At 36.6% G+C, this 12,833-nt stretch overlaps 1 protein-coding gene across 3 annotated transcripts in view; it reads left to right on the top strand.

Annotated features, from left to right (window-relative positions):
• The window catches only part of WDR33 (WD repeat domain 33), a 105,628-nt gene that overhangs the window by 65,266 nt on the left and 27,529 nt on the right, over positions 1 to 12,833 (top strand). Inside the window, exon 8 of one of the 3 annotated variants that reach the window (XM_067538841.1) lies at positions 22 to 2,255. The exons of the other annotated variants lie outside the window; for them this stretch is intronic. Within the exon in view, the coding sequence (XP_067394942.1) occupies positions 22 to 74 (53 nt within the window). The 3' untranslated portion in view covers positions 75 to 2,255. Of the gene's footprint in view, positions 1 to 21; positions 2,256 to 12,833 lie in introns of those variants that run through there. 3 annotated transcript variants of the gene reach the window in all.

Here is a 12,833-nt window from a genome sequence, read left to right as displayed (position 1 = left end):
TTGCTGTGCATTAATTTCCAGGTATAAGTCTGGAAACTCATCAGATCATCATTTTCTGCAGGAAATGGCAGTGACCCTATCTTACAGATACTAGTCTTTGTTCCAGTTTCTCCAAGGTTTGGCTAACACCACTGGTTTTGATTTGGTCCATGTTCATATATCTTCAAGAGACAAAGTTGACAAATACCTGGATCATTCATTTTCTATGAATAGAGATGCTATGTGCTTGAACTCTTTTCTGGAGGAGCTGGTAAAGAAGGTGGGGGAAGATGCCTAACTACTCTACTTTCTTGAGCAAAAAAGAGAGACCACACTTTGTTCAACGACACAGCTAATAATGTCTTCCACTGCTTAATAAGAGCTTGTTGATTTAGGTGGCTGTGGCAAGAGAAAAGATGTACTCTGAGTTCTGAGCTACTGTACTGATGTTCATTTGGACAGAATTTATGCAGGTGGTATTCTGTGTCGTAAATAGAGTTGTCCAGAGGATGACAGTTCTTTTTTGCGACATCTTTCAGAGTTTTGACATTTGTTTCATTCAGTGTTGCATGAAAACAAAACCTTTCAAATGTTTTTGTGAAATGGGATTGTGTCGAAATGTTGGTTTTTTTGGATTGAAAAGACCATGCTTTCAGTTTGGATCTCTTTTTTTCTAAATGACCAGAGAGTCTAGTCTGGATTCCAGAACTTTACCTATTTCAAATGTCAATGAAATCAATACATCTCTCTAAAATGTATGTATGTTTGTTTGAAACAGCATATTTTGTTTGGAAAAAAGCATTTTAGTCAAAAACACTCCAATGAGCTCTAGTTGTGAACTCCCAAGTTTTCATGGGTAAAGGTGGGGTAGTGCTGTGGAGAAAAGAAATACCATGGTAGATTGTTCCTCAGAAAATGCCAGAAGATGTGAAATCACACATGAAGGCACTGAACAGGACCAACGTCTGATCTAAGTGGCTTCTGACACAGGGCACTGTTGCTAGCCTGATGTTTCTGACAGAGATGCCTACAGGTATATATGGTGGCTATAGGCATTTGGCTCATATGGAAGTACAGCATAAATATTAGGTAACTATAAATCAGTGGTAGGCTCTCACCTGGAATACCATGTTCGGTTCTGGTAATCTTATCTAAAATAAAAAAATAAAGCAAAAATGGATGGAATTCAGAAATAAGTGGTGGTAATGTTGAAAAATATGGAAAAACTTCTGTACAAAGAATGAAAAGATTAGGCATGTTTACTGTAGAGCAGTGGTGCCCACCCTTATTACACAAGAGGGCCACCTAAACCTAAGCACAACCTTGTGTTGGGCCAAATAGATTCTACATTTTTTTTAATAAGGTTTAAAGTCACGTGTATTGATTTATGTTTTTAAGTTCAGCTTGTTTCATATGTATTTAGATAGGTTGTTTCTCTCTACAGTATTGTCTGTTTACACACTTGTGTAAACTAAAATGATGTAAATATGATGACAAAACACTAATGAATTGGCCGTTAATATATTGTATTGAAGCAGGCTGCGGGCCTTATGAAATGCTCTGGTGGGCTGTGTACAGCCTGCGGGCCATAGTTTGGGCACCCATAGTAGAAGAGATAAAAAGGGAGCATGATAAATATATACAAAGTAACAAATAATGTAAAGGTATTAGACTGGGTAATTCTAGTTACATTTTTTCATAATACAAGAGCAAATAGATAATCATGATAATGAAAGTGAAAGACAGAAAATTTAAAATTAATAGAAATACTCATAATTTCCTTGAGACAAGTGGGCTCCACAGTCTGTAACTGAGGGCAAGAACTCAACAGGATTTTTAAAATCTCCCAAATTTGGAAGAGAAATAAAACCCTAATGCTTCAGTGCATGAGCCAACCTTTAATGGTAGAGGATATGAAGAAATTTTCCCTATGTGGAGTGTTATTCCACAATTGTCCCTTTCAGGGTTTCTTGCACCTTCTGAAGCATCTGGTATTTGTCATTGTTAGAGACAGAATAGTGGACTAGATCAGTCACTGTTCTGATCTGGTTAATTCCGATATATCTACAATACACTGGAGAGAACCTTTTTATATTAACTATATCAACTCAGGAAAAGGACGTTGGCATAGTTTTGTGAACAACTTGAAGACGTCTGCTCAATAAACAGCGGCAATTTAAACAAACAAATACACACACAACCAAAGAAAACGATGTCAAGATGCAAAAGGAAAGGGATGGAGCCATAACACTGCAAATGCCTTTATATATATATATATATATATATATATATATCTCAGTGGTTTGCTCTAATGGAATACTGCATCACCCCATCTCAAAAAGGAAGTTGTAGGGTTAGGTAGAGTGAATTCTGAAACAAGGAACAAGAATGATTGGGCATAGAATAGCTCTCATGTGAAGAAAAATTGGAATTGTTCTCTTTGGAGAAGAGACAAGAAGGACCATATATTGAAAAGGAGTGAGAGCTTCTGTTTTCCCTTTCTGACACACAAGAACGAGAATAAACGCAATTCAGTAGAAAGGGGACAAATTAAAAACTAATGAAGGGAAATGCTTTTTCCACAACACAAGACATAATTAGACTGGAATTCATTGTAAGATATTGCTCAAGTCAAGAATCTAGGAAGACTCAAAGAACAATTGGATGTTTGTAACAAGAATATCCAGAGTTGTTATGGGAAATAGTTGTCTATTGCATCTCTTGCTGCTGTGATCTAATAGCCAGCTTTTCATCTATTTCAGCTCCAGATGTACATTAGGCAGCCCCATAGTTATCACTACATACCTTTACAAAACATAATTGCTTAGATTTAGCCTATAAGTAGAAACCCATTTCCAAAGTAGGGGGTGCCAAAATTTTCCGAAACATGGAGTTTTATTTTTGTTTAGAATATCTCATAATTTTGCCAGTTATCTTTAAAATGGCTTTTTGCTGGGGGATACACCTTTGAGGTGGAGATAGTATAACCTTGTGTCTTATTACTGGAGGCATGATCTGGTTTGTGTGTGTGTGTGTGTGTGTGTGTGTGTGTGTGTGTGAGTAATATATATAATGTGGCATACATGATGTCTGATTTTATTTGCGTGAGTTTGAGTTGGCTGCGTGGCTCACTTATGACTAGTAAAGCTACAAATGAGTTATACTGATCGTCCAAAGTAAGTGCTGATAAAACTTCAGACTGTCAAACCACACTATATTTTGTACATGTCACACAGGCAAAAACATTTTTTAAACCAACGTTTGAAAATTTTTAAAAGTTATTGGGGCTGTTATTTTGTGTGTCTACTTGTGAAGCCCTGGTATCTTAGTCTTGGTCTACACTTAACCGGCGATTCGGTGGCAGTCAACGGGAGTTACGCAAACTATGCAGAGTAGCTTGCGTAACTCCCGTCGACTGCTGTGCTTCCCTTCTGCGCGCCGTCTTCACTGCACTGACAGGAACCACATTCCTGTTGATGCAGTGCTACGCCACGTGAGGGGGTGGTTTAACAGCGTCGACTTCTGGATTGATTGAGCGGGTCTTCACTGACCACTCGATCCAGATAGGTCGATCTGACGGCGGCGACTTTGCTGCCATCAGTGTAGATGTACCCTACATCACCATGAGTTCTTCTGTACAGGACTCAGTGCGCCATAAAAACCTCCAAAATTGACTGTACTGGTTTTTTATACATTAAATTGTCACAAATATTAAGTTTAATGTCCTTTTCATAACTAGAAGAAAGTTCTGGGTTCCTGTTGGAGAGGGGGTATTCCTCCCTTCACAGTTACAGAAGTCTACTATTTCTAGTCCTGTAGGACCTTATTTTGATATGTTCCTCAAACTTTTGAGGTCTGGCCTCTGCTTGAAAGTTTTATTTTAACTGTTCAGTAAGGGGTGTGTGTTTTTTAGTTTAAAAAAAATTGTACAACCCCTAGTGTGGATGCAGTCATACTGATATAAAAGTGACTTAGGCCTTCTGCCTTCCTATGTGGGACTAGAACCTGTATACTGATATAACTGCATCCACACTAATGCCTAGGCCAGATCTATACTAGGGGTGCTTTGCTGGTATACCTATACCAGTATATTATACTAATAAAGCAGGCCTAGTGCAGTTGCAGCTTATATTAGCAAAAGTGTGGTTTTGCTGACATAATTATCTTGAGACTTCAACATAGGTGTACTGGCAGGTCTGGGATCATGCCTGTTCACACACCTGACTGACATAGCTGTGCCGGCAGAAATCTGTAGCATAGACCTTGCCTAGTCTACACTTGAACATTTTACTAGTATAACTATTTCAGTTAAGGGTGTGACTTTTTTTTTTTTAAACCAAAATAGTTATACCAGTAAAAATCCCTAGTGTCGACACAGCTGTACCAATATAACGATGACTTACACCAGTATAATTATTCTCCTGCCTGTATGGGAATATCTGTATTTACATAACTGCGGCAACACTGTGTAGTTATACAGCTTTAACTATATCAGTGTAGTTAACATGGTACAATTTTCTAGAGTAGACAAGGCCTTAGTCTTCAAAGGTGTTAGGAATCCTGTGTGTTATTTTCAGTGACAAGGAAATTACTTATAGTGATTCTTTATAGGTATAGTACAGGATTCCTACTCATCCACCCATTTCCCCTAGAATTTGGGGGTGTCTTTACTTACACTTTTGAGATGCTTTTTGTATAACATAAAGGAAAAGTTAACATTTTTCAAACGTCTTTATAATGTGCTTTTTAAGGGAGCTTTTCTTCCCATGTAATTAATAACCTGACTTGGAAGATTCTAGAAGAAGCTGATGGTTGGTCAGCATATGAGGGTGTCATAGCCCTCTTCCTTGACTGCCAGTGCCTTACAGTGCCAGTAAACTTTAAAGCAACAGGAGTTCCTGGCTTCTGTTGCTCTGTCAGCTTCAGACAGGAGAATAGTTATTCTGTGTAATATCTTTTAAAAAGAATGATAGATGTGTGTAATGAGCACATGACTTTTACACTGAACCCTGACTTTTGAGTGATAAATATTTAACTGTAGTCTTTTACGTTTAATTTCTATGTCTTAAAAAGCAGTTTTGTTTTGTACAATAGATCTCTTTAGAAGACTGGTGTGGGATGGTGACAGCCAAATACGCTATAACTTAAGCTACAGCTTTCCCAAAACTCAACTGAGAAGTGAGGAAAGGGCTGAGAAAAATCCACTGAGGGTTCAGTGTATTTTGCTGTCACAATCTCTGTTCAGCCCACCAGTTACTGTAAATATTGTCTGGATTTTCCTGATTTTTTTGCTCAAGTGAAAAATTTTTCTTTAAAAAATTTAAAGCTGTTTTTATATGTTGTAAGGAGCAGTAGAAGGCTCATATATTTATTAAAAATGTTGCACAATTTGGACTGTTGTCCCATGTGTTTTGCTAAGACAGTGGCTTTCAAACTTTTTCATGCCAAGATCCCCTCTGCTGAGGTTATAGCACCTCCCCTTTAAGAGTATGGAAAGGACATAGCCCCCTGACACTTGTTTGTGATGCTTGTGTTGAGAACCCATGTACTAAAACATTCACAATCTGTCTTTCATGTTCTCCCATCAGCAGCCCCAGTATCTGCCAAGTCTATCTGGGAAACCACATCATGATACCATAAAGGGAACAAGAATCTGCTAAAATCTTAAGCATGCTTAGAAATTTTTTCAATTCCCTGTTGCTTTTCTTACTCAGTAAGGCTTGTTTTCATGTCAAGCAGCTGGAAAACCCTTCTAAACTTGAATTGTTGGTGTACAAAAAAAGCTCCAAATTCTGGATGTTTTTTCACTCCAGAAATCAGCTGAAGGGATTTTCCTCAAACTTTCTGCAGGGGAAAAATTCGTTGTTGGGCTGAGGCCAAATAATGGAATTTCAGTCCATGGGAGAATTTTTAGGAAGCTTATATAAGCATCTGTAAATAGGAGTTTATAATGAAAGTCCTGATCTATACTTAGCTATACCTTTTTTCATAGTACAATCTGTTTTTCCTTCCATAAATGACAAAGTAACTTCTTGTTTAAATGTAAGTCATGATAGGAGATCCCCACAGCTGGAGATTAAAAGGTTCCCAGGTATGTCTTCATAGGTGAAGACGTATATTTACATGGAATATTGAGTCTTGATAAACAGAGAGCAAGTCTCCTCCTCTGAACTAGTGAAACCAGAAGATTTCTAAGTCATTAGATACCTCCAACACTACATGCATGCTGGAGAAGAAAAAATAAAGCCCATAAAGAGTTGTCATTCTTGCTTCCCCTCTTGCATTATCCCATGGATACATTAGAACATGTAGAAGACCTTGTCTAATATTAAATAATCTATTTCTAAATGTTGACATTGCTGTGGGAACCTTTACTTTTGAATTTCCTGACCTTTGTGTTTAAATTAACATCACTGTTTCTTTAGCATTGTTCTTTAGGAGCAAAGAAATATGTTAGTACATTTAACTATGCAAATTACTTACAAAAGTACATTCGAACATGCAACTTAGGGAGCAAACATTCAAATGGTCACAAAAATAATTCACGTGTTTGGGGTTTTTTATGATAACCATATTGATGTCTGGAGGAAATACACACTTCCACTAGACACTGAGGATCAGTGGATGCTTGGATGACAGGTATTGGGGAGCTTCTGGTGGGCTTGTTGGGAGAGGGGTAGGGCACTCATTTGTGGATTATTTTAACACACAATCATTTGATTTGAATGTGATTTAATTGAGGCATATATCTAGAGTACGGAAGAGTCTCTTGTACTCCTCAGAACATGCAAAATTTCAGATAGACATCATGGGAAGGTCTAGTGGAAAGACTTCAGGATCTGCTAAGCTCCTTCTCTGATAGCACCATAACAATAGTGGGATGTGTTAGCCATTTAGTCTTTATGTTGGCACTGGAAACACCCAGCAGAACTGATGGTCATCTTATTGATCCCTCTCACCTCATCTACTTTCAAATGGCAGAATCCTGAAATTGCATATTGTTGCAATGCCCCAGAGTGCATGCAATTTGAATAGAATTTGACATAATTATGTCTTCATACAAACACTTAATCCTCCCCATACACTGGGTAGTCCCTTTCCTCCCCATCCTTATTTCCTTCTAATTTTGGATGGACCAGTCTGGCTTTGTCTAGCTAGTTTACATTAACACTGTCATTGAACATGTACTCCTAGATCATGGGTTCTCAACTTGAGTCACAACTCCCAGAGGCATCACAAGCAGACCTCCCCTTTCTTTATGGTTGGGGGTGTGGAGGGAAGATGTACCAAACCTTTTTTTCTTCCATTACCTACTTTCTCCTCAACTCTTTTTCATTCTATTTTCCTTAACTAATGGGCTTGGCTCCTTACTTCAAAGAATAGTAAAAACTTTTCTGGCCTACCAACAATTGGTAGGTAGGATGCAGAATACAGTTTCATCTTGAAGATGCTGGTTCCTTTAGGTGGGAAAGCTGGGACAGAACTAAATCTTTGTGGCCCATGAGGCTCGCTTTGCACTAGCTGTGAAGTCGATACAGAATTCTGTCCCGTCTTACTTAAAGATCAGTGGAACATTCAACTGTTATAGTACTTAATTATTTTGGGATGAAGGTTGTCTAAACTGTTTATTCACCAGAAGATAAATGTTTTTAACTTACGATTTGAAATGTTTTATTGGCCAAATGAATAATTTTGTCTAGATAGAATACCAAGAGCAGTATTAGTATTGAAATACTTACATATACAACCCCTTCTTGCTGTAAGATTTTTTTTGTCCTGTCAAAATGCAAAGAATTGTCATTAACAGTAATATTTGTTACATACACACTTTGAAGAGAGGAGACTTGATGCATTTAAAATAAAAATGGTATGGTAGCTGGTTTGAAAATAAGCAATTTTTTCTTGATTTTTAAATTTCATTAAGTGAATTTAATGTTGTGTAAAGTGCTAAATTGTTAGCTTTAGAAATGGAAATACTTTATTGGGCAGGAGCAATATAATCAATATAAATTTTCCTTCACCATTATGCCTGTGCTCTTCAGTCCTGACGTAGAAGAAAGGGAACATATCTAGAAGAGAAAAGATAGTTCAGGCTTCATGCCCAGGTAGTCCTTGGTTCTTTATTGATACTGCCACCACTGTGCTGCCAGTTAGTGTGGCATGGATATCTGCATGCTGGTAACTCTGCTGGGACAACCAACTTAATTCACATGTTCAACTGAACAGATATCAGATAGTAACTACTTCTGATCACTACCAATCTGAACCAGTGACTTAGAGATGAAAGGCCAAATATTTTTCTCATTATCAATCTCCTAAACAATCCATTCCTCTTGCAATTTTTCTCTTGTTTAACTCCTTTCCAGAAGACATTCGTAAAACTGTATATTAGACAATTCAGTTTATCAAATAAATACATTTTTCTCTACGTTTTTAACGTTTGCATTCATCACATAACCTTGACTCTGCATGGGATAGAGCAGGAGTAAATTCCAAAGTGTTACCTGTGCTGGCAAGGTTCATAGCTATTATCCATGATGCACGCTGCTGAATCTATGTAGTAACACTTAGAATCCGTAGTGTTCTCTTGCACCAGTCTTGCTAATGTAGAGGCACAATCAGGCTCTATAATGTACTATCTCTGCAGAAATTAGGGTACTAATGGAGCTTATACATGACCATGATGCTCAGTCTGCTATAGAGAGGGATTGTTACTCTGAAAAGTAAATATTTCTCAGCCTTGTTATATAACCATTTTCTTAAACCTCATTCTTGTGTGTGTTGATATTCTCCATGACACAAGTCAGTGCCATTTTGTAGTACAGCCCCTCTCACAGCAGATAAATGATTACATAATGAGAATTATATAAGTAGCCCATGGGCATTGAATAATCTCATGAAAATGTATTTTGTGTATGAAACCACTAATTGCATGTGAACTGACACTTTAAAATATATTAAAAGGGGGTCCATATAATGTCTAAAGATTTTTGGGTTTGTGTTAGCTTTCTAAAGGTTAGATTGCACTACCAAATTACAGGGTAGCCTCTATGAATGAACATCTTCAGGAAATTAAAATGTAAACTTGAAGCTATAATAGTTCTGTAATATTTTGAGTTGGGGGAGCAAATGATATTTTTCAGCTCCTTCAGTGAGTTGCCTGTGGAACATAGGCACATATTTATAATTTTTCTGCTACCCTTTTGCTAAACACAGGTGCTATTGTTTTCTTCCATGAGAGTCCACCTTTTTCTGGTCACATTTTCATTGGGTTAGAGTGAACATCCATAATGATATTAGACTTTAGAAGTGAGAGTGATGCTCAGCTAACTCGTCCTCCATTCATAGAATCAATGCATTAGCAATTTGATTTTTCAGAATAACACCTAAGGAACAGATTCCTATAAGAAAAACATAATTTTCCCTGCCTAGAATTAGTGTGCTTTTTCAGCAATCTTTAGATGACCTATATGTAAAGTGTTTTCATCTGAAGCAGATATCAGGTCTGTGGCTTTAGTTTCAAGATAGTGTTTTTTCCCCCATTCAATTTTTATTTTTGTACCCCTGCCTCCTTATTTTAGTTACTTATTTTTCTTTTTATGGACATACAATCCTTCAATATACTGTCAATTTTAGCTATTCTATCAGATTTTCCTTAAAAAGTTTCAGTTCTTTGACAGCACATTGTCATGATTCTGGATTTCTGGATGGGAATCCTTTTTAAATCAATGTATATGTTTTTGATGTATGACTAATACTAGTCACAGTGGAGCAAAGATTGAATATTCCCCCATGTTCCCCAAGTAGCTTCTTGCAGCATCTCAACACAGTGAATGTTAGTGCTTTGTCATATTTTTTTGTGATAATGCTAATCATATAGTGATTAGTATTACAAAGAAGTAAAATACAGAATTCAGTGCATACAAGTTTACTATACCAAGCAAGTTTGTTACCTAACTGATCTGAGGCAGCTTTGTATTTTTGTAGTTCACTAGTTTTTCCTTATCCAGACTTTTATCTTTGAAAAAATTTGTGATGAAATTAATAATGTAACAATTCTAGAATGGGAAAAACTTAGGTAGGCCTTTGTTAATCTACACATTGGAGAAGTTACTAATACATTCTACACGTTGGAGAAGTTACTAATACATTCACGATATGCTGCTCTGTGTACATGGTATACTGTCCAAGGAACTTAATTTGCCTGATGGGTTCAACTGGATTACTGTTTTAAATTAAACTAACTGTCCTCAGAGCTTGAAGGTGGTGCATGGTGCCACTGTTTTAAAACTAAACTAAATATGATAGTAAGATGTTGTGGGAGGTAACAGGCAACAGAGAGGTAGGACTATATATTAAGTTATATGGTTGGTGGGTGGCATGGAACACATCTTTTATTTCCTTTATCATTTTTTATAATGTAAAAAAACAATCTTTTTAAAAGGAGAATTAAAGGGTAGTGTACAGAGTAGTTCATTGTTTAGCTTATGTATGAAATGACATAAAACATCAGTTCCTCTTGCAGGAAAAGGTCCTGTAATCATGGTCTTCAGAGAAATGGCTATATAGGAGGAAAATGGTTCCCTAAGAAGAATTGATAGGAGAAATAAGGAATCTGAGTGGATACAGGCATGGTAGAATTCTTTCAGGGACCTAAACCAGCATTCCTTACACTCAAAGCTGCCATTGATTCTTTTGGTTAACAAGGAAAGGATTAGGCTTAAAACAAAGACAAAAATATACTGCTCCAACCCCCCCTCCCCCAAAAAAAAACCTTTAATTTCCCCTGAAAGATATAACTTTTTTATATTTTCACCTTTTATTTTTTGCACAAGAATAATTAAAAATAATCACATACTACATTTTGTTTGTTTGTGTGTTTGTTTGTTTTTTGTGCTGGCCTAATGGCTCACATGCTCTTGTGTCCTAGTACCATGGGTAAGATCAGCGTTTGAGTACAACCTGGCGATTTCTGCACCTTGGTTTCAGGTGTTAAAAGCATTACTGACATGCTCAGGGATCTCTTCTGATTTTTCACACATTTTTGAATAGTTCAATGTACCTTCCAGGGAGTCTCCTTTTCTCCATTTCATTCAGCTGTACCCGTTTTGTAGGTCAGGTACTAATGTACTTGAGTACCAGATTCCCTATAAGTTTTTTGTTTTATCATCTAAATTTTAAAAATATGCTTTCTAGATTCAGGAAACTGCTTATGAATATAATAACAATAATAAAGATATTTGGGAACATAGTCGTATGACTCCACAACAGTTTACTCTCTGAGCAGACTTTAATTGCAGCTACTTCTCTTGGAAATGTAAGAGCATATAATTCTGGTGATATATGTAAGGATATGTAATGACATCCAGGATGTTTTGCTAGGCATTTCCTGTATGGCAATGTGATTAAAACCAATTTTCTACCTCTAGGCAGAAATCTTTCATGTGTGTCCTAATTTAAATTCTAATTCTGATCCCTGTAAACACGCACCAGATGGAAAGCCAGAAATGGAATACACTCTCAGGATACTTTCCTGAAAACTTCCATAACATTAGCTCTCCACAAATCACTACATACTACACAATTACATGATGCCATAGTGTGCAGTAACTATACCAATGTACATTCAAAAACAGCATCTATGTTCAAGTACAAACTGAGTCATGGAGAAACATAATATGCATTTCAATATTTCTGTTGTAAAATATATTACACTTCATCATATATTTTGCCATTTAAATTTCTTTAAATCAGTTAGCCAAACAAAAAGAGTACCAACCCAGCCCTCCACACCACCTCCTTCTCTTAAACATATAATCATTTGGTTATAAACATTCAATATATTCCTCCCCACCATGCTTTTGTTGTACAGCATATTTAATTCTTATACCATCTCGGAAAGATAAATGCATATTATAATCTTGAATTTCTGCTTCAGTAGTTTCCCCAAACTTTCTTGTTAATTTTGTTCTACTTGCTTAATTTTTCTTAGGAGAATGAGTATTGTCCCTGTTGCATCTTAAACCAATATTACTTATTCTAGCTACATTGGATAGTGAGAATAATATGCCACCTTTTTCAACAATCAGTTTATCTCCATGATCCTGTGTTTTATTTAATTTGCCCTCAGTATTTACCAAATTACCAAGATTAGGTAATCTCAACAGTAATTTCCTTCATATCTTGGCTCAGGTCTCCAATGCTTTTTAACGAGGCAATTGTCATGGCTGCTGATGATAGTGACACATGAGTCCTTTCCTGCAGTCTGTGATGTTAGCCAAACTGCATTACTCTGTTCTTTTGCTTCTTCCCATTACTTTATTGTGAAAGATGAATAGTCATGCAGTGTTTACTTTAAAAGAAACTACTGTGGTTTTCCTTAAACTCATCTCTTTGAATTTACAGTTTCAATGGAATTGTTTATAGAGAAAGCAAAATAAATATTGTATATGTTGGCTGTCAGAGAAGATGGTTTTCACAGCTTCTTAGTCAAGAAAAAGGCATGCATGTCTGCATATAATCTGGCTTCCTCTTAGTAATGACAAGTCAGACTGATGGGCATCTCTCTTTCCACTTTGAGCAGGTAGACAGGCCATTCATTTAACATCTTTTTCTCCCTGATGAGACGATCCCACATGCTCTTTAGTGGGAAAGTTCCAGTCTAATGGTCTCTTATCTATCTGAATTATTTTACTAAAACTAGTGAGAAAAAAAAATCAAGAATAAGAATTGTGTACATTTGAAGATATGAAACCCAAAGGAAGAGGGGTACAGCAATATTAGGTCAAGGAGGACTCCAGATTGTCATATCTGATGAGCACAAACCCTGTTTATAATTAAGGATATGTTCCCTT

Source organism: Emydura macquarii, unplaced genomic scaffold (assembly GCF_026122565.2).
Source record: "Emydura macquarii macquarii isolate MOO-44397 ecotype Brisbane River unplaced genomic scaffold, CSIRO-AGI_Emac_v2 contig_499, whole genome shotgun sequence".
Lineage (NCBI taxonomy): Eukaryota > Metazoa > Chordata > Testudines > Chelidae > Emydura > Emydura macquarii.
The sequence above is the reverse complement of the archived record's forward strand: the minus strand, read 5'-3'. Positions and strand labels throughout refer to the sequence as shown.